Source organism: Hemiscyllium ocellatum, chromosome 31 (assembly GCF_020745735.1).
Source record: "Hemiscyllium ocellatum isolate sHemOce1 chromosome 31, sHemOce1.pat.X.cur, whole genome shotgun sequence".
Lineage (NCBI taxonomy): Eukaryota > Metazoa > Chordata > Chondrichthyes > Orectolobiformes > Hemiscylliidae > Hemiscyllium > Hemiscyllium ocellatum.
The window spans coordinates 15,139,430-15,162,639 of record NC_083431.1 but is presented as its reverse complement, the minus strand read 5'-3'; the positions used below and the strand labels follow the sequence as shown (position 1 = coordinate 15,162,639).

The 23,210-nt window shown below is 44.6% G+C and overlaps 1 protein-coding gene across 1 annotated transcript in view; it reads left to right on the top strand.

Annotated features, from left to right (window-relative positions):
- The first annotated feature begins 9,139 nt into the window (after positions 1-9,139).
- Positions 9,140-23,210, top strand: part of LOC132830490 (LHFPL tetraspan subfamily member 7 protein) — a 281,749-nt gene continuing 267,678 nt past the window's right edge. Inside the window, exon 1 of the mRNA XM_060848246.1 lies at positions 9,140-9,770. Coding sequence (XP_060704229.1) covers positions 9,459-9,770 — 312 coding nt within the window. The 5' untranslated portion in view covers positions 9,140-9,458. The remainder of the gene's footprint in view (positions 9,771-23,210) is intronic.

The following is a 23,210-nucleotide window of genomic DNA, read 5'->3' as shown; positions in this document are numbered from 1 at the left end:
TCAATGTTTTGCTGGATGAGTGAATGAGTGAGTAACTTGCTGAGTGAGTAACTCCAGTGACATTACCAGAACTAAATAATGCCCTGTCTATTTTGCTGCTTGGCATTTTCTAATATCATTATATGGATTTATGAAGGGGAAATCATGCTTGACTAATCTTCTGGAATTTTTTGAGGATGTAACTCTGAATATGGACGAGGGAGATCCAATAGATGTAGTGTACCTGGACTTTCAGAAAGCTTTTGATAAAGTTCCACATAGGAGGTTAGTGAGCAAAATTAGGGCGCATGGTATTGGGGGACAAAGTATTAACTTGGATTGAAAGTTGGTTGGCTGATAGGAAACAAAGAGTAGTGATAAACGGCTCCATTTCGGAATGGCAGGCAGTGACCAGTGGGGTACTGCAGGGATCAGTGCTCCAGGCCCTGTTGAGACCACACTTGGAGTACTGTGTGCAGTTTTGGTCTCCAAATTTGAGGAAAGACATTCTGGCTATTGAGGCAGTGCAGCATAGGTTCACGAGGTCAGTTCCTGGAATGGCGGGATTACCTTATGCTGAAAGACTGGAGCAACTGGGCTTGTATACCCTTGAGGTTAGAAGACAGAGAGGGGATCTGATTGAGACATATAAGATTATTAAAGAATTAGACACTCTGGAGGCAGGAAACATGTTTCCGCTGATGGGTGAGTGCCGAACCAGAGGACACAGCTTAAAAATATGGAGTAGACCATTTAGGACAGAGATGAGGAGAAACCAGAGAGTGCTCTGTGTGGAATGCCCTTCCCCAGAGGGCAGTGGAGGCCCAGTCTCTGGATTCATTTAAGAAAGAGTTGGATAGAGCTATCAAGGATAGTGGAATCAAGGGTTATGGACTTAAGGCAGGAACAGGATACTGATTATGGATGATCAGCCATGATCATATTGAATGGCGGTGCAGGCTCGAAGGGCAGAATGGCCTACTTCTGCACCTATTGTCTATTATCTATTGTCTATTGTCATATTAGTAATTGATTGAATTTATCACATTGTTACTTAGGAATTTTTCTTTTTCCCTGAAATTCATGAATATTCTTGTGGAAAACTTTAACTTTCTGAAATTTGCTCATGTCTTGACCAATTTGAGAGAAAAATTGAAACGTGACCCTCAATCAATTATTAATATCACCATTAGAAAATGCCAAAATACAAGTTACTCACTCATTCTTTCACCCAGCAAACCAGTGTCAAAAGCTTGGGCAACCCTATCTTACCAAGTATCTCAAAATCAATGATATTACATTGAACAGAAGTATTTGGTGAATGTAAGAATTCACATATGTACCACTGCATAACATACAAAAACCCTCAGAAAACATAGGAAACCACTTGATGTCCCTAAAGGTTGGAAAAATATCATAAACCTATTGTGATGGATCTGGATGCAATAGAAAATGGTTGGCTTTGAGATACGAGCTTCACTGTATTTTAGAAACTCATCACAATGAAAGGCGATATAATGGGAAGGAAAGGGTGTTGCCGGTCATTTCAATGCAAATGTCTTAGCTGAATGAGAAGCAGCATAGACAGTGTTGTTCTACTAATACTAAAAAGATTGTTTACTTACTGGTTAGATTCACTCAAACTGGCTCATACTTTGGCTTCACTTTGTATCTTCTGCATTCCTGAAAAGCTGCTACCAACAAACATTCCACTGACAAGTTGCAGTTTACAAAGAGATTCATGTGTGGAGGCAGCAGTAAGGGCTACTTCACTTCTTTAATAGTGCATGCGCCCAGTATTAAAAATAAACTACAGCGTTGCAATTAAGTTCAATTTTGATCACCTGAATTGATATTTTAGGCACTGGTTAGCACATGGCACTCTGATTAGTTAACTGTGGAAAAAATGAGTCAATGCTGAAAAGTATAGTCGATGCCAAAGAAACCATTCCATCACAAGCTGCACTCCGCATTTTATGTGGCAGATTTATCATTTTAGTGTGGGTGACATTCTACTCATGATTAATTCCTCATTTAAACAAAAAAAGAATAAGCCATATAAATCCAAGATGCTTTTCCGTTCAAAGGATTTGAGGTTGCAACATAACCCCAATAGTACTACTGTGTTTATAGTAATCAACTAAACACAAGTGGAGCTTCTGTATATGCATTGAAAAATACTTTCATTGCAAAATTGCATCGCAATTGTCTTTGACATGTGAAAGAATAACAATTGCAACCTCACTGCTATATGTTTATCAAGTGATAATCGATAGTTGACTAATTAGAACTGATACAAATCAATATACGTTTTATAGCTGTGAACAGCAGATTGTTGGTGTTGGAATTGTGATCATGATTTGAGGCACACTGTCTTCTTAAACTGACCTCCATTTTGACAAAATGAAAGATCGTTCACCAGTTTCATCATCATGATCATGTATTGTTACACACTGCTAGTAAATGGATGAACAAACTGGCAACATGGAGCCATTCTGGCTCAAAGTCAAACTTCTGTTCCTTCTAGAAGCTAAACATAGGATTGTTGAACTGGCTTCGACCCAGAAAATATTAAACCTGGATCTTTGGTTGAGAGCTAATGCTATTAAGCATCCTTGTGCCAACACTCTTGATAATTCCACCGCCAGCCCACACTTTCTTGTCACTTTGTGAGTCAGTAATGACTGAACACCGTAACAACCAATTTGCGACATCCAAGTAACAATCGCATTTGTAGTTTAGATGCTGTGAAGGAATCTGAGCTCATTTCAAGAGGTTTCATTAAGCTTCAAATTGAAAGGAAAACAGTTGGGAATAAAAATGAGCTGAAGAAAGCAAGGATTTTGAAGAAAAAAGCTCAAAATGTTGCTTCTCCTCCAACTCAAAGCATTACTTCATAAAAATTGATGTTCAAATAAATCATTAATTGGACAAGAGTAGCAAGGGGAAAGTGAGTCTTCCTCTTGATTGAATCTGTTCTGTACAAAGATATAAGGTAGCCTGCCAGTTGCAGGTAAAGTCGCTCTTTCTCTTTCATATGCCTTCATGTGGAAACTTATTAAGGAACTCAGCAACATCCCTGTGTCATTAAATCAAAAAATATCTAAGAAATGTGACCACCCATCCAATTTTATAGAGGTTTCTGAAAATATACTTCAAAATGACTAATTTTGTGGAACTAAATTGGACAGTATTTTTTTAAAAGAGCCGGTACAGGCATTACAGGCTGAAAGGCCTCTGTTCATACAGCAAGAATCTAAGAATTTCAAAACCTGTGCTGATAATGACTCAGTTTCAGTAGTAGCATAGCTGGTGGCTCACTGGTTAGTGCTGCTGCCTCACAGCACCAGGGACCCAGGTTCAATTCCACGCTCTGGTGACTGTCTGTGTGGAGTTTGCACATTCTTCGTGTGTATGCCTGGATCCCCTCTGGTTTCCTCCCACAGGTGAAAGTGAGGACTGGAGATCAGTGTCAAAAAGTGTAGTGCTGGAAAAGCACAGCTGGTCAGGCAGCATCTGAGGAGCAGGAGAATGGACATTTTGAGCATAAGCTTCCTGATGGAGAGCTTATGCACAAAGCATCGACTCTCCAGTTCCTCAGATGCTGCCTGACCAGCTGTGCTTTTCCAGCACCACGCTCTTTCCTCTCACAGTCCACAGATGAGCAGGTTAGGTGGATTAGCCATGGTAAATGTAAGGAATCTGAAGGGACGCTCTTCAGGGTGTCAGTGTGGACTCGATGGGCTAAATGGCCTGCTTCCGTACTATACGGATTCTATGATTCTTGTTGATGTGCTTAAGACAGTGTTAGAAAGAGTCTGTTACTTGGAAGTTGGCTCAGTCAATCTGATTTTAAAATTACAGCCTGCCTTATATGTCTCACTTTTAACAGTAAACACACAGGATCAGATTGGTTCACACCATACCTGGAGCAAACAGTGAACAGCTTTTCTCTCTATTTTTGCTACACGGAACACTTAGAAGAAACCTTCCCTCTGATGCCTACATAATCACAGAGGAAATTCAGACTTTTTTCTGCAGAGAATTATTAGAACATTTGCCTATTTGTAGATGTGAGGCATTGACAGCAACATTTAAAAGAAGCATAAATAGTTAGTTGGAAAGGAAGAATGTGAATGGAAAGGGGCATCTGCTCCCAGGAGGACCAGTTCCAACACCGCACAGCCCAGATGGCCTCCTTCTTCAAGGACCGCAGAATCCCCCCAGACGTGATCGACGATGCCCTCCACCGCATCTCCTCCACTTCCCGCTCCTCCGCCCTTGAGCCCCGCTCCTCCAACCGCCACCAAGACAGAACCCCACTGGTTCTCACCTACCACCCCACCAACCTCCGCATACAACGTATCATCGTCATTTCCGCCACCTCCAAACGGACCCCACCACCAGGGATATATTTCCCTCCCCTTCCCTATCAGCGTTCCGCAAGGACCTCTCCCTTCGTGACTCCCTCGTCAGATCCACACCCCCCATCAACCCAACCTCCACCCCCGGCACCTTCCCCTGCAACCGCAGGAAATGTAAAACTTGCGCCCACACCTCCACACTCACTTCCCTCCAAGGCCCCAAGGGATCCTTCCATATCCGCCACAAGTTCACCTGTACCTCCACACACATCATCTATTGCATCCGCTGCACCCGATGTGGCCTCCTCTATATTGGTGAGACAGGCCGCTTACTTGCAGAACGCTTCAGAGAACACCTCTGGGCCGCCCGGACCAACCAACCCAACCACCCCGTAGCTCAACACTTTAACTCTCCCTCCCACTCCACCGAGGACATGCAGGTCCTTGGACTCCTCCACCGGCAGAACATAACAACACGACGGCTGGAGGAGGAGCGCCTCATCTTCCGCCTGGGAACCCTCCAACCACAAGGTATGAATTCAGATTTCTCCAGTTTCCTCATTTCCCCTCCCCCCACCTTGTCTCAGTCGGTTCCCTCAACTCAGCACCGCCCTCCTAACCTGCAATCTTCTTCCTGACCTCTCCGCCCCCACCCCACTCCGGCCTATCACCCTCACCTTGACCTCCTTCCACCTATCCCACCTCCATCGCCCCTCCCCCAAGTCCCTCCTCCCTACCTTTTATCTTAGCCTGCTTGGCTACTCTCTCTCATTCCTGATGAAGGGCTTATGCTCGAAACGTCGAATTCTCTATTCCTGAGATGCTGCCTGGCCTGCTGTGCTTTGACCAGCAACACATTTTCAGCTGGATGCCTCATCAGCCTGGACCAGGGGAATGTCTTTGACAGGATATCACACATGTACATGTGGGACCTGCTGACAAAAATGGGCTTTGGGGAGGGAATCTGCAATTGGATCTGACTGCTCTACACTATCATCGTTAGTGCAGTCTCAATCAATAGATGGGAATCGGAAAACTTCCTGATTGGATCCGGAATCAGGCAGGTCTACCCACTCTCCCCTGACGTGTGTGTGTGTGTGTGTGTGTGTGTGTGTATTATATAGAGCCCTTGGCTGAGTCCATCAGGAAGGATGTGGGCCTGAGAGGGGTGACTATTCCAGGTAGCAGGGGCCTGCAGAGCCTCCCTGTACATGGACGACATCACTGTTTAATGCTTGGATCCTCTGTCAGTGCACAGACTCATGAGCATCTGCAGCCAGTTCGAACTGGCCTGGAGAGCCAAGGTAAATCTAGGCAAGAGAAAGGCCACGTTCTTTGGGAACTGGGCTAACCATTCCTTTATCCCCTTCACAGCCAGGACAGATTACCTGAAGGTGCTGGGAGTACAGTTTGGAGGGACTGGGTGGTGCTCAAAGTCTAGGGAAGAACGCATCACCAAAACAAAACTGAAACTGGTGTTTTGAGAGCACTACTCCCTTTCCACTGCAGCTACAAACCTGGTCATCAGGTGTGCGACACTCTGTTGTTGTATGTAGCACAAGTCTGGCCCATTCTTCAAACCGCACTGTTTCAGTCACCTGAGCCATCTTTAATTTCATCTGGAAGGCAAAGATAGATGGGGTCTGCAGGAACACCATGTATGACAGTCTGGATAAGGGGAGGGGGGATGACCGTACCCAATGTTGTCCTCATCCTGATGGCCACTTTTGTGTACCACTGCACCAAGCTGTGCATAGACCCTCGGTACAGAAACACCAAGTGTCACTGTGTGCTGAGATTCTACCTGTCTCTGGTATTGCGAAGGATGGGACTGGCCTTGTTGCCACAGAATGCTCCAAGTATTTGGACTATTCCATATCACGGGTGGAGAAATTTGCCAAGAGAAACACCTTTGACCACCAGTCCATCAGGAGGTGGTCAGCATGTGGCATCCTCAAGACCCTGCAGAAAAAGGAGAGGGTGGATCCTGTTAGGCGGTTCTCTGAGCAGACCGTCAAATGAGCCAAATGCCTCATCACCAGAACTTTCCAACAAACGCCAAGATGCTGCTTGGCTGGTGGTGAGAACCACACTACCTGTGAGATCCTTCATGCTCACCCAGACTGTCTGCGTCACTGCACACTGCCCTTGAAGTGGCTGTGGGGGCTGGGATGGGAGGGGTTAGAGACTGTCACCCATCTCCTGGAATGTTCCTTTATAAAGGAGGAAGATGCAGTGGTTCGTATCTTGGTTCAGCTCAAGCGGTTCTGTGATGCAGGACTCTGTGCTCTTTGGTCTGTTCCCCAGGACACACACTGAGACAAACATAAGAGAGATCTTTGGTTTTTTGGATAGAGTCAAAATCCAATGTTTTGTTTATTTACTTGAAATGCAACTGTACAGAATTGAACTGCATTTGTGACGATCTAGATATACGAAAAGAGTTTTTTAAAATAAATATAGTATATTTTTAAAATGAAAATGGTTGGACTCTGTGCTATATGATCTGTTCCTTGGGGTGCACCACATTGATTGTGCCTGGAGGACCATTAACTCAGTGAATGGTCTCTCTGAAATGTATTGGTCTTACAGGGCACGGAGTTGACATCGACCAAGGGTTGCAGACTGGCACATTCCAAGGTCCAGGACTATGTGCTGGGGGAAGTTTGGGGCAGCTGCTGCCAAGGCGCAGTGGGGAAAGACTACTATATCTGAGGTTTTCCTGCCAGAACACAACAAGCCAGGGAGCATCAGAAGCTGGGGAAGTCAACTTTTCGGGTGTTAAAATAGGGGTGCGTTCAATTATTGGATCCTCCCAATGCCTCAAATATATGGAAATATAATCTTGTACGAGGAAGGAGTGCCTTGGGTTTGCTTGTTGGATAGAGTCAAGCTCCAATGTTTGTTTGTTTCTTCATATGTACTGTGTAGAACAGAACTGCATCAGTGATTATGTCTATAAACAATGCTTTTATGAATGAGGTATATTTTTGAAATAAAATATGTTTTGGCCTCCGTACCTCAGGAAAGGTACATTGCCATAGAGGAAGTGCCATGGAGATTCAGACTGGCTGAGTTTCTCCAGCAATTTCTGTTTATGTTTTAGATTCTTCCCTGGTTGGGGAGTCTACAACCAGCAGGCACCATTTAAAACAAAGGGGGATGACATTTGGACTAAGGTGAGGAGAAATGGTTTAACAGAGAGGGTGGTCAATCTTTAGAATTATCCATCCCAGAGGACTGTGGAAGCTCAATCTCTGAATGTATTTAAAGTAGAGGTTGACAGATTTTCAATTACCATGGCGAAGAGTATGGGAAAAAAGGTATTGAAATGCAAAGTGCTGCATTTTGGGAAAGCAAATCTTAACAGGACTTGTACACTTAATGGTAAGGTACTAGGGAGCGTTGCTGAACAAAGAGACCATGGAGTGCAGGTTCATAGCTCCTTGAAAGTAGAGTCACAGGTAGATAGGATAGTGAAGAAGATATTCGGTCAAAGTATTAAGCACAGGAGTTGGGAGGTCACGTTGCAGCTGTACGGGAAATTGGTTGGGTCACTTTTGGAATATTGCGTGCAATTCTGGTTTCCTTCCTATCGGAAAGATGTGAAACGTGAAAGAGTTCAGAAAAGTTTACAAGGATGTTGCCAGGGTTGGAGGATTTGAGCTGTAGGGAGAGGCTGAACAGGCTGGGGCTGTTTTCCATGGAGTGTTGGAGGTTGAGGGGTGACCTGATAGAGATTTATAAAATTATGAGGGGCATGAAAGGGTAAATAGACAAAGTCTTTTCCCTGGGGTGGGGGAGTCCAGAACTAGAGGGCATAGGTTTAGGGTGAGAGGGGAAAGATATAAAAGAGACCTAAGGGGCAACTTTTTCACACAGAGGGTGATGCATGTGTGGAATAGGCTGCCAGAGGATGTGGTGGAGGCTGGTAAATTGCAATATTTAAAAGGCATTTGAATGGGTATATGAATAGGAAGGGTTTGGAGGGAAAGGCTGGGTGCTGACAGAGGGGACTAGATTGGGTGGGACATCTGTTCAGCATGGACAGGTTGGACTGAAGAGTCTGTTTCCATGCTGTACATCTCTATAACTCTATGTTCGATCATAGAATTCCTACAGTGTGGAAATAAGCTCATCAAGTCCACACCAACCCAGTGAAAAATATCGCAGCCAGACCCACTCCATAACCCTACGTTTCCCATGACCAATCCACCTAACCTGGACTGGAGCACCTGGTAGAAGCCCATACAGACACAGGAAGAATGTGCAAACTACACACAGTTGCCCAAGGATGGAATTGAACCCAGGTTGCTGGCTGTGTGAGGCAGCACTGAGCCACCATGCCACCCTGTCACTAACTGATCATGAAACCAAAGCAGCTTTAATGGACTGAATGACTTACTCCTATTCCTTGTGTTGTGACCCACCTGTGGTGGGGGTTGATCCAGGAGCACAAGAGCCCCCTCTTCCCTTTCATGAGTTGGAGCTAGTTGTAGCTCTCACTTCAATATGGAAGCTCAAAATGTGAAAGGCCCCAGGCACATTTGCCAAGACGATGTTGTTTGTTGCCTGAGAGTATACTTCCCCTCAGGTCTGTGGCCTCACACTCCCCTTGCTGGATTGGTGCTCACAGTGACCTGTCTGCACCTAGCGGCACTGAGCAGGCAGTACAACAAAATCCACACACACACACACACACACACACACAGGAGGAAGCAGCAACCAATCTGTGACAGCAAAGTGAAAAGCTCCCCTTTTCTCTCGGAAGAACCCACAGAGAGAGAGAGTGGCAGAAACAACACGCTGCTTAAAGCAGCCTCCCGGTCTATCTTCGGGATTGGAGAATCTGGGTTAATCCCATTGTGGCTGAACCGAAAACAAAACCCGCGGACGATAATTATTTGTTTTCTTAAAAACTAACAGTATCTTCACTGGGACAGATCCAAGTGCCTGACACCAGCCCCCTTTTTCGATCAGATCACACTCCGGAGCTGGACTTTAGTTTTTGATGTGAAGATTTGATCAGTGGGAGGAGTAGGGTTTGGAGAGGGATAAAATAAAAGGGATCGAACAGCTCCCCCCATCCCCAAAAAAACATCACTTGTCTTCCAGATGCATTCGCTGTTGGATCGGAAAAAGAAGGAAGCGGGTGCTGAGCTGGGCTTGGTGGATATGCCAGGGGACAGTCTGCTCGGGCAGCCCCAGAGGATGTGGACATGTGTGGGCTGCCTCTGGGTGCTGCTGTCCTCCTGCCTGGTTGCAGTCTGCAGTTTCAGCTTCATCTCGCCCGCTTGGATCGTCAGGGAGAAGAGCAAAGAGTCGGTGAGCTTCGGACTGCTCTGGTACTGCTCCGAGAGTGTCTACAACTGCTACACCTTCGGGGGTCTGAGCAGCTTCGCTGACATCCCTTCAGGCACTTGGCAGGTAGGGCCCCGAGGGACCGTGGGGTGTGGGTTTGTGTGAGTGTGTGTGGGTGGGTGTGTGGGAGGGGGGGGGTGGAGGGGTGTGTGTATGTGTGGGTGGATGTGTGTGTGTGGGTATGGGTGTGTGTCTGGGTGTGTGAGTGTGTGTGGGGCTGTGTGGGTGTGTGTGTGTGGGTATGTGTGTGGGTTTGTGTGTGTGTGGGTATATGTATGTGTGGGTGTGTGTGTGGATGTGTGGGTGGATATTGTGGGTATGGGTGTGTGAGAGTGTGGGTGTATGTGTGTGGGTGTGGGTGTGTGAGTGTGTGGGTGAGGGTGTATTTGGGGGTGTGGGTGTATGTGTGGGTGCGTATCTGTATTTGTATGTATCTGTATTTGTGGGTATGTGTGGATGTGGGTGAATGTGAGTGTGTGGGTGTGTGTGTATGGGGTGTGTGTTGTGGGTGTATGTGTGTGTGTGTATGGGGTGTGTGTGTGTGTATGGGGTGTGTGTGTTTGGGTGTGTGTTTGGGTGTATGTTTGGATGTGTGTGTATGGGATGTGTGTATTTGGGCGTGTGTTTGTGTGTGTATGGGGTGTGTGTTTGGGCGTGTGTTTGTGTGTATGTTTGGATGTGTGTGTATGGGGTGTGTGTGCGGCGGAGTAAAATTGGTTTGCATGCAATTTAACGACCACCACCAACCCCGTTTAAAAAGCCTCACCGGTTGCTTGTAAATCCAAAAAGAAGAGGGAGACAGCGAGATAGATATGCTCACAAACTCAAATATACTTAAAAAAGACCTGCAGGAGCTGTAAATCAGAAACAAAATTGCTGGAAAATCTCAGCAGGTCTGACAAGCGTCTATGGTCAGCACGAATTCTGAGAAAGAGTCACTCGACCCCGAAACGTTAACTCTGCGTGGATGCTGACAGAGCTGCTGAGCTTTTCCAGCAATTTCGATTTTGGTGACTGAAAGACCTAGTCTTTGGAAGAGGTGTTGGAAGAGGCAGGCCCATCGAATCTGCCCCGGATCTCTGAGCATTCTGATTGGGTGCTTCCCTCCATCACCCCGCAAGTGAATGTGTGTTGCAACCCCAAATGATTGATGCAGGTATTAGATCTCGTTTGATTCTAGTTTCCCCCACCCTCCCAAATTGTCCCCGCTCTTTCACAAGTGACAGTTCAATGCCGGGTTTATGAATGATTTATGCCCCACTGACCGGGAAAGCATTAAGGAGACATTAGCCAATGTCTCCAGTGGCTAATTAAAAGGACACAATTCCTCTTGACGATACCCACTGCTAGTTTCCGTTCCCCCGCCAAACATTTTCAAGCTCTGAGTTTCAGCACTGCTATTCCAGACCCGCAAGGTGAAAAGTTTTATTTAGAAAGCAAACATATTATTTAGATTCTCTGTTGCTCGGTATCTCTCCGCTTTCTGTAAGCCCGGTGACTAATCTGTATTGACTGTAACAAATGTGTTTACTGTAAAATTGTAGCTGCATTGAATATAAACCCGCTGTTTGATTTGCATAGAAAGCTTTATGCATGAACGATATGAAACAGTGTGCTTGGATTTATAGGAGTGTGGGTCTATCGTTTTGTTTTAAAGTTAGCATCCTTTCTGAGAATTGTCATTGCTTCTGCATTTAATGCAATCGTCATATATTGAGTTTCTACCGTCCTGGAAGGTTTGGGTGAGCTTTGGGTGAACTTTTCTCAGCGCCAGCTTTCCCAATAACATTAAGACAAACGGAGTTGAATGGGTCTCGTTGCGCTGACCGTTCTTATACACTGCAAGTGGCTGCGCTGTAATACAACATGGACCAGCAGGAGGCGCAGTCTGTCACCTCACTGTGATCTCTGAGCAGTCACACCACTGTGCTGGCTCGATCTGCTCCCATTCCCAGCTCAACCGAATAGCCAGCAGGGTTTGAAGAGCCTACCGCAAAATAAACTTTAAGTTCCATGTAAGCATATCAGATCCAGGGGGCTGTTCGACTCAAATTTAGATTTTTTAAAAAAAAATAATTGAATCGTGACTTGTAAACATGGGGAGAGTGGGGTAGATATTGTGAAACTTGGAAAATAGTAACTGGGGTAGACCAGGAGTAGGAAATGCATCGTTACAGGTTTAGGGTGGGATAGTCTTCAGAAGGTCCATGTGAACTCGATGGGACGAATGGCCTGCTTCTTCAAACCTGCTGTGCCATTCAGTGTGACGGCTACTGACCGTCCAACTCAGTACACTGTTTCTGCTTTCTCCCCACACGCTTTCATTCCTTTAGCTTTAAAAGCTATTATCTAAGTACCTGAAATTGTCAGCGGCTTCGAATTAGAACTTTGTATAGGCTGGAGGTGGAAAAAAGACCCAATACTTTTCATGGTTCCGAGTCTTTTCAATATTCATTCTGGATATATATGTTAAGAAGAAAAATAAGACAGATTGTTAAGTCTTCATTAAAAAGACCACTGCCAAACTTTATAAAGCAGTGATGTCGAAACACAGCAGGTCGCTTCAATGTTTGAAAAGGATGCACAATTCTTCTGGGTCATCACTCAACCGCAAACAAAATAAAAAAGGATTGGCAAACATTTTTTTTCCAGCAACATTACAGGTCCTTTAACCCAAAACGTGACTGGACTTGTCATGACTATTGCTGTGGCTGAATAAAAATTGGCAGTAGATTCATCCTAGCGTGTGTGCTGAACATTAAAGATCAGGTCATTTAGAAGCATCCTGTGCATGGGCCAGGTCTGTGTACTTAAAGGTTACAAATGGGCCAGAAATAATATGTAATTGAATTATAAGATATAGTTTTGGTGTACTGGCTTTTCTGCATTTTGATCAGTTTCAGATATTTTCTAATCGACCTGTTCAGAGATGTTATTACACATTTTTGGAGCAGGTGGGCATCAGTTTTATGGTTATTAGAGATGGATAAAACTTAATGGCAAGTGTAAGTTGTCTGTGCAATCTGGTTATCTGATGGAGTTCTCATCTGTATTAATCTGGTTTGTTAAATTAACCTTTTGAAGGAGCACAGTGGCATTTTTAGACTAAACTGAATGACAGTACACATCACATGAAGTTGCACAATAGGTTGGATTGTGTTCTCTCCACTTCTTCATGGACTTACTGTAGATTGAATAAGTAATGTTAAGGTATTGCTAGGTTTCACAGCCAGTCTGATTATCACTGCAATCGAAAATAAATTGTCTTTCTTTTATTTCTTAATCCCAGTAAACTCAGCAAACATGATATGAGGTGAAAACAACAGAGGCCTCGGTTGTGATGGTCTCCATTGTCTAGTCAACAATCTCTGTCTAGGTTTGCAAATAGCAAGTGTAAAACATTGTGACATCTTGTGATATTATACAATATTCAATGACTGCCATGGTGGCATGGTAACACGACATTTGTAACATAGTGTACACAACTGGAATTTTACAGGAACAAATTCCAATTTAGACTTGAGTGAAAGCCAGTTATCTAAAGTGAGCTTTGTTAGGTTTAATGTAATGGTGCACAATCCATTCATATTTGTTTTGTTAGTTTTGAAATATTATCCATTCTTGCTTCCCCGCCTCAGATTCTGGATACAAAACAGTGGTTTCTTAAGCAACGTATTAAATTGCTCGTTAATCATTTGCTGGGCAGCCCTGTGCTCTAGCATTCACTAAACATTAACTTTTCCATTGGGTTCCTCCGTCCAGTTTGGAGTATTGCCACAAATGAACCTTTCAAATGATTTGACTCTTCCTTTAGATTTCCAGCTTTCCAATAATTAATTTCCAGGGGGTTTCTGGCAAGGCATATTGTGGATTAGTCTTATTGTGTGTTAATTCGAGCATATTAAAACAGGTTTCTGACTTGGCTTGCCTCATTTGCAAACGTATATATGGTAAGTTCCAGCTTCCATAAAGAAGGTATATTCTTGAAACACCCTTGGGCTTCTGACAGAGCAGGGCCTTCCAGCATGATGGAGGCTGGGCTGGATTGATACCTGGAACAAAATTAGGGAATAGCATGGTGGATCGGCTTTCCTATGCATTCCTGTCTCTGAGGAACCTTAAGTAGGGAGGGTCAAGATGGCAGCAATTAGCCCATCAATCAGCAGCAGGCAGGCAATTAGCATTATTAACAGCACAGGGATCTTTCTAACACTGGGTGACCCTAACTATGTACTAAGCCCTTGTTGGAGATTCTTGGTGGCAGATCAGTGTGTCAAAATCCAGCCCAATGTGTATTGCAGTCAATGAATTAGAAAATAAGTCAAATGGATATACAACATGGAGCATCATTTAGTTTTTATGTGTTTATTGGAGGAGGAATATTGCATGGGATACTACAAGAGCTTCCTTGTTTTTCTCAAAATGCCATTAAATGCTTTCAACACACAATAGATTCTTGACATTACCCTCTAATTTACAGTGTTGCTCCAAACTGGCAGGCTAGATTATGGGCTTGAATGAGGCTTGAACCCTTCACTGTTGAATTGAAGATGAGAGTGCTACCATTAAGACAGACTGAAACTAGAGTGGAATCCATCCAGAATAGTGAGTTGAAATCTTTATTTTGAAGTCACCGATCTTGTGTACAGACACGATCCTCTTCTTTGCTGTATCTAAGATGTTAGAGAGGAAATTGGGAGGCATTGAGACTGAGGTTGACCTGCTGACTGAAATGTGAGATGTAGTCCTTTGAGATCTTAATTCAATTACTTTAGGTATATTGTGTGGTTACGTCCACTGGATTGCTAAGCCCTACAAATAGTTGCAGGACCAAGTGGCAAAGAGAATCCTTACCTCATACATTTACAGGTACAGGTAACTGTAGAGGAGATGGAAAGACAGTAACTTTGGCAGATCTACAAAGTGATGGTATCCCCTTATGTCTAGGGGTGAGTACAGGAAGCATGCAGGAGTTGCTTACTTCATAGCTTGGCCCATCAAACATCGTGTAGTACTATGTATGTCTAGGATCTGTACCTTCAAAGTCCTACTTGTGGCTAGAGAAATGTTTGCACATCCAGAAGAAGATTAAAACATATAGTTACAATGACATGATTATATTGACAGTGATATGATACCCATCCCACCAATGTGCCCATTAAAGTTCTTTCTTTCTTCCTCTCTCACTGTGTCTCGGTGCAGTTCTGGGGTCCCTGGGGGGTGGAGGGAGTCTGCAGTGCAGTGGAGCTGTTTGGCCTTGGAGTGCTGGTCAGGTGAGCCTGGAGTCATTTGTTTCTGGAGGACCCAGGCCAGCTGGGTGTGTACGCTCCAAAAGTAGGTTCACCCTCCTTGGCTTGAACTAACACAGGGTTGAGGCTGGCAGGGAGGATGGAGGTGGAAGACTTGGGCAACCCTGCAGTGTTCTGAAAGGAGGGCTGACCGGGGTGTGGGTGCCTACTGGCACCACGCCATCTGCTTGTGAGGGAGCAGCACCTGAAGTGAGTTCAAGGTGCCTCATCACCCTGTAGCCTTAGCACCAATGGCGAGAGTGGAGCGCAGATCTGTGCACATATCCAGCAGAGTCTCAGAGTGCTTCACCTGGCAGACCTTGGCAACCACCAACCTGTTCATGGGCAGCAAGGACCCAAGATTGTTGCTGCTGTCCTGCCACCTTCGTACCAGGTTGTCCAGTGCCCCTGAGAAACCTGCCCGCTGTTGCCGTTTGTGCCTGGCCGCCAACTCACAAAGAGGGGACATGGAAGGCTCCTCTCCTGCCTGGGATAACCAAGTTCCAGGTCTCCAATAGTTCTCTAAGTGTCTGAAGTATCTCTCCCTCGGAAAGCTGGCAAGATGTGGCAGTGATATACCAACTAGCAGGTACCAGATATACCAGCTTTGGGCATCAGTATTGGGAACTAGTGGACAAATTGCAACTTCAAGGAGACAGTAAGGACTCTAGATGCTGGAAGTCAGAGTCAATAAATGTTAAGCTGGAAGAGCACAGCAGGTCAGAGAGCATCCAAAGAGCAGGGAAGTCCTTTCGATGTATTTCGGACCGAAACATTGACTTTCCTGCACCTTGGATGCTGTACCATTCCAGTTTCACATCTATTGACAAGTAACAGCTTCACATTCTTCATAAATGTTAATACTGATCCTCCCAGTGAGTTATTGGTGTAGTTAAACTTGTGGAGGAACAGAACATTTCCATGTATAATTGCACATGTTCAGATGGTGGAAGTTGCTGTCCAATTACTCCTTCATCATTGTGAGCACTGATAGCTTAATTGTTATTCTAAACGCAAACTACAGGCCATTGCCTTTACTGAACTAAATTGCATTCTAAAATCTCAGACCTGTGGTTAACTTAGAACATAGAACATAGAACATAGAAGGATACAGCGCAGTACAGGCCCTTCGGCCCTCGATGTTGCGCCGACCGAATCCTACCTAACCTATACTAGCCCAATAACTTCCAAATGCCTATCCAATGCCCGCTTAAATGACCATAAAGAAGGAGAGTTCACCACTGATACGGGCAGGGCATTCCATGAACTCACAACCCGCTGTGTGAAGAATCTACCCCTAACATCTGTCCTATACCTACCACCCCTTAATTTAAAGCTATGTCCCCTAGTAACACCTGACTCCATTAGCGGTAAAAGGTTCTTAGTATCTACCCTATCTAAACCCCTAATCATCTTATACACTTCTATCAGATCTCCCCTAAACCTTCTCTTCTCCAATGAGAACAGCCCCAAGTGCCTCAGCCTTTCCTCATAAGATTTTCCTACCATTCCAGGCAACATCCTGGTAAACCTCCTCTGCACTCGTTCTAAAGCTTCCACATCCTTCCTATAGTATGGCGACCAAAACTGCACACAATACTCCAGATGAGGCCGCACCAGAGTCTTATACTTATACTTATTACAACAAAATTGGTTCCAGAGAGAAAAAAAATCCTTGTTGCAAGACACTGTGAGATTAGTCAGAACAAACGAATAATCTTTTGTATATTCAATGAAAGCATACACCAGTGTAATTGTGAATCTGTAGACCATCACCATGTGAGGACCCAACAACAGCACAATACACGAATAGCTATAGCGTCTAAACAGCTCAGATAATATTTGCTTAAATAAAAATTCAATCTTGAAGAGGTATGTCTGATTAGTAATTGAAAGACCCAGTGGAACATCAAAAGTGCTGTCAACACTGAAACCAGTCCGAAGTGGCAAAAGTACATTGCTGTCAGCCTGTTGTGATTTGCAGTAAATACTTAACTGTAATGATGTGCAGTATCTTTTAATCCATATGTCAAACCATTCATCAAGGAAAGCCACTACCAGAATATTTGATTAGCCTTGTAAGATCTCTCAAACCACAAGTTCTGCCTCCTTGCAAATTAAGAACTCATTCGTGTGCCTTTTAGAATGTGTGAAATTTATATCCACGCTCAAATGGACCATACTTGTGTCCTTCCTCATTATTGTTTCTGTGCTAAATTGCTCTCCTGAAAAGAGTCTGTGTATTTTGATTCAATTTATTGCTGTCACATGTACTGAGGTACTGTGAAGAGTATTAACCAAGCAATTCATACCTTGTATAAGTACATCAGGATAATAGAACAGAACACAGAATATAGTGTTACAGCTACAGAGAAGGTGCAGAGAAAGATCAACTCTAATATTCGAGAGGATTTATCATAAGTCAAATAACAGTTGGGAAGAAGCTATTCTTAAATCTGCATTTACATGAATGAGCAATTTTTCATTATTCAAAAATATTACTAAAGCTGTCAGTAACAAATGTTAATAGAGCATGTAGTTAAGGAGGTGATTGGGATTCATTGATTAATTAATTGCAAGAGCAGGAGTAAAGGGAGATTTAGTGAGACCGATGTGTGTAAGATTGCATAGTTAATAAACTCTGGTCAAAAAGAAAGGTGCCTTGGTTTCTGTCTCACTGATTGGCTTGCATCTCGATTGACAATAAAGCTAAATTAATTGGTCTGTTACTTCTAGTTCAATAATATTTCCCCATTGTCCGATATGATCAGTTCTAAGGTAATTATGCCTGCTATTACTAGTGGTGTAATTTCTGTCTGTTACACAGAGACAGAGGAAATTGGAGCAGGATTAGGCTAGATGGCCCTTCACGCTTGCTCTGCCATTCATTGTGCTCATGGCTGGTCATCCAGCTCAAGACTCCCTTCCTGCTTTTCCCCAATATGCTTTGATCCCTTTAGCTTTAGGGGCTATATCCAACTCCTTCTTGAAATCATACAATGTTTTGGCCCTGACTGCTTTCTGTGGTACAGAATTCCACAGAGTACAGGCTTACTCACCTCATTAGGTGACTTATTTCAGTCTGATACTGTGAGTTCTGATACTTTCTTCTGATTGAAACTAGATTATTTGAACATCATCTCATGTTAGTTGTGGAACCTTGCTGTGCTTGTTTTGTACATTAAAACAGTGACTTACACTTGAAAATGATGAGATTTGTGGAGTACATGGAAATGCACTGTAAAGTAAGACTGAATGAGCATGGCTTGACCAAGGGGAGGTGCTCGACAAATCTGTTAGGATTCTTTGAGGAGGTAACAAGCAAGTTAGACAAAGGGCAGTCAGTGGATTTCCAGAAGGCCTTTGTCAAGGTGCCACACAGGAGGCTACTAAATAAGATAACAGTCTTGGGCACAAGGTACTGACATCGATAAAGAATTGACTGACTGGCGGAAGGCAGAGAGGAGGGTTAAAGGTGTCTTTTTCAGTTTGGCAGCCAATGACCACTGGAGTTCTGTACAGGTCTGTGTTTGCAACCACAACAGTTCATGTTAAAAGTTAATAACCTGGATGAAGGAACTGCAGACATTATTGCTAAGTTTGCAGATGGCACAAAGATAGGTGGACGGACAGGTAGTGTTCAGGAGGCAGAGAGGCTGCAGAAGGGCTTGGGCAGGCGAGGAGAGTGGGCAAAGAAGGTGGCAGATGGAATACAATGTGGGCAAGTGTGAGATTACACACTTTGGTAGGAAGAACAGAGGCATACGCTATTTTCTAAACAGGGAAAGGCTTCAGAAATCTGAAGCACAAAGGGACTTAGGAGTCCTAGTTCAGGATTCTGTTAAGGTTAACATGCAGATTCAGTAGGCAGTCAGGAAGTCAAATGCAATGTTAACATTGATTTTAAGAGGGCTAGAGTATAAAAACAGAGATGTACTGCTGAAGCTGTACAAAGCTCTGGTCAGACTGCATTTGGAATATTTTGGGTAGTTTTGGGCCCCGTATCTAAGGAAAGATGTGCTGGCTTTGGAGGGGGCTCAGAGGAGGTTTACAAGAATGTTCCTAGGGGTGAAGGTCTTCTCATATGAAGAGCTGTTGAGGATTCTGGTTCCGTACTCGATAGAGTTTAAAAGGGTGGGGTGTCAGCTTAATTGACACTTACAGAATACTGAGACGCCCCGGTACCCAAGGGTTACAGGGACAAAGCAGGAGAATGGGGATGAGAATCATAACAGCCAAGACTGAATGGTGGAGCAGACTCAGTGAGCTAAATAGTCTAATTCTGCTCATATGTCTTCTGTCTTATGGTCTTAAAAGCACGTCTTTGGCTGTAAATGTGCTTTGAGACATTCTGAAGCTGTGAAATGTAAAAATATTAATTATTTCTTTTAGCAAAGTCATAATGCTTCTTCAGTTCCAGTAGCACAAAGGTAGTTCCATTGCTCTGATATGACTTGAGTTAGAGGTCTCACTATTATAGCCTAGCTACCTTCCATCCAGCCCCACCCCTTCCCATTTATCTCTCAGCTCCCAATCACCACCCCCCCCCACCAAACCCCTCAACATTCCCGATGAAGAGCTTATGCTCAAAACGTCAACTCTCCTGTTCCTAGGAAGCCACCTGAACAGCTGTGTTTTTCCAGCGCCACACATTTTGACTCTGATCTCCAGCATCTGCAGTCCTCACTTTCTCCTCACTTTTATGCCGACTCTGGCTCGAGCAAGTTCCTGCTGTGATTGAATCATGTCTTTTCCCAATCAGTTGTGGACAGTGAGAATGTATATGACATTTTGAATACAAACAGAAAGTTTAAAAAAAATCTTTGCACCATTGAATCACAGTGAAAATATCAGTTGCAGTTCACTGATACCTTATACAACATATAACTCACTAGTATGACTTTTGGATAAAATTTTATGGTTTATCTTCTAACATAGTTTTGCAGTGCCTTCTAAAACAACAATAGTTAATCCCTCTGCAAGTAACCTATGGACATATCAAATGGAAGTAGGAATAGACCATCCAGCTCATCGACATTACTCTGCCATTTATAAAATCATGGCCTATCTGACTGTGGTCTGATCTCCATTTTCTTGCTTATCCTTTGGAGTCCCTTGTTAGTCATGGATCTCTAACACTCTGGGGAAGAGACTTCCACAGACTCATGACCTTCCAAGAAGAAAACTTCTCACCTCTGTCTTAATTGGGAGATTGCTCATTTATAAACTGTGTCTCCAGTTCTAGCCTCCGAGAAAGACAAACATCCCCTTGGTATCCAGTATGTCAAATCCCCTCAGAAACCATATATTTCAATGCAATCGCCTCCCCTTCCTTTAAACACCAATAGATATCGATGCAATCTGTTCAACTTTCGCCACACAATAGCCCTTTCATCCCAGGAATCTTCTCGGTATCACTTTCAATATCCTTCCATAAATAAGGAGATCAAATCTGTAGGAGAAATTGAGGACTGCAGATGCTGGAGATCAGAGCTGAAAATGTATTGCTGGAAAAGTGCAGCAGGTCAGGCAGCATCCAAAGAACAGGAGAGTCGACGTTTCAGGCATGAGCCCTTCTTCCGGAATGAGGAAAGTGTGTCCAGCAGGCTAAGATAAAAGGTAGGGAGGAGGGACTTGGGGGAGGGGCGTTGGAGATGCGATTGGTGGAAGGAGGTTAAGGTGAGGGTGATAGGCCGGAGTGGGGGTGGGGGCGGAGAGGTCAGGAAGAAGATTGCAGGTTAGGAAGGCAGTGCTGAGTTCGAGGGATTTGACTGAGACAAGGTGGGGGGAGGGGAAATGAGGAAACTGGAGAAACCTGAGTTCATCCCTTGTGGTTGGAGGGTTCCTACTGGAGAAATCTGAGTTCATCTTGGTTTTCCAAACCAAAGGAGTAGCCATGGGCACCCGCACGGGCCCCAGCTATGCCTGCCTCTTCGTAGGAAATGTGGAACAGTCCATCCTCCGCAGCTACACTGGCACCACCCCCCACCTTTTCCTCCGCTATATCGATGACTGTATTGGCGCTGCCTCGTGCTCCTTTGAAGGAGGTTGAACAGTTCATCCACTTTACTAACACCTTCCACCCCGACCTCAAATTTACCTGGACCATCTCAGACTCCTCCCTCCCCTTCCTAGACCTTTCCATTTCTATCTCGGGTGACCGAATCAACATGGACATTTACTATAAACCAACTGATTCCCACAGCTACCTGGACTACACCTCCTCACACCCTGCCCCCTGTAAAAATACCATCCCATATTCCCAATTCCATCGTCTCTGCCGCATCTGCTCCCAGGAGGACCAGTTCCAATATGGTACAACCCAAATGGCCTCCTTCTTCAAAGACCACAATTTCCCCCCAGACGTGATCGACGATACCCTCCACCGCATCTCCTCCACTTCCTGCTCCTCCACCCTTGAGCCCCGCCCCTCCAATCGCCACCACAACAGAACCTCACTGGTCCTCACCTACCACCCCACCAACCTCTATATTCATCGTATCATCCATTGTCATTTCCGCCACCTCCAAACGGACCTCACCACCAGAGATGTATTTCCCTCCCTCCCCTATCAGCGTTCTGAAAAGACCACTCCCTCCGTGACTCCCTTGTCAGGTCCACACCCCCCCCACCAACCCAACCTCCACTCCTGGCACTTTCCCCTGCAACCGCAACAAATGCAAAACTTGCGCCCACACCTCCCCCCTTATTTCCCTCCAAGGCCCCAAGGGATCCTTCCATATCCACCATAAATTCACCTGCACCTCTACACACATCATTTACTGCATCCGCTGCACCCGATGTGGCCTCCTCTATGTTGGAGAGACAGGCCGCCTACTTGCGGAACGTTTCAGAGAACACCTCTGGGACACCCGGACCAACCAACCCAACCACCCCGTGGCTCAACACTTCAACTCCCCCTCCCACTCCACCAAGGACATGCAGGACCTTGGATTCCTCCATCACCAGACCATAGCAACACGACGGCTGGAGGAAGAGTGCCTCATCTTCTGCCTAGGAACCCTCCAACCACAAGGGATGAACTCAGATTTCTCCAGTTTTCTCATTTCCCCTCCCCCCACCTTGTCTCAGTCAAATCCCTCGAACTCAGCACCGCCTTCCTAACCTGCAATCTTCTTCCTGACCTCTCCGCCCCCATCCCCACTCCGGCCTATCACCCTCACCTTGACCTCCTTCCACCTCTCGCATTTCCAATGTCCCTCCGCCAAGTCCCTCCTCCCTACCTTTTATCTTAGCCTGCTTGGCACACTCTCCTCATTCCTGAAGAAGGGCTCATGCCCGAAATGTCAACTCTCCTGCTCCTTGGATGCTGCCTGACCTGCTGCACTTTTCCAGATCAAATCCGTACACAATATCTAGACATGCTCTCACCATTGCCCTGTATGGTTGATAGAGGCACCTACTTTTATATTCCATTTCCCTTGCAATAAACATCATTATTTTATTTGCCTTGCTATTCACTTTCCTGCATCTGCATGCGATCTTTTATGATTCATGTACCAGGAGACCAGAATCCCCTGTAACTCGGAGTTCTGTAATCTTTCCCTATTTAAATAAAATGGTGCTTTTCTATTCTTCTGCCAAAATGGACAAGTTCACACTTTTTCAAATTATCCTCCATCAGCCACACCTTTTCCCACTCACATAACCTTTCAAAATCCCTCTGCAGACTGCTCATGTACTTCTCCCCTTACATTCAAACATATCTTTGTGACATCAGCAATTTTGGCGATCGTACATTTGATGTTTTCATTGAAGATGTTGATGTAGATTGTAAACAGCTGAAGTTCCAGCACTGATTCCTACAACACGCCATACGTTGCATCTTGCAAACCTGAAAATTATCCATTTATGCCAACTTTTGTTTCTTGTTAGCTAACCAGTCGATGATCTATGCTCATATATTAGTCCCTCCACCGTTAGCTCTTATTTTCTGTAGTAGCCTTTTATATGTCACTGTGTAAATGCCTTCTGCAAATCTAAGCACATCAAATCCAGGTTCCCTTTAATCTGCATTGCTTGTTATTTTCTCAAATAAATCTCAGAAATTAGTCAAGCACAATTATCCTTTCACAGAGCCATGTTGATTCTGCCTGGTTGCACTGAGATTCTCTAAATGCCTTGCTATAACTTCCTTCACAATAGCTTGTCGCATGTTTCCTATGACAAATAGTATAAAAAGTGGCCTGTAGTTTCC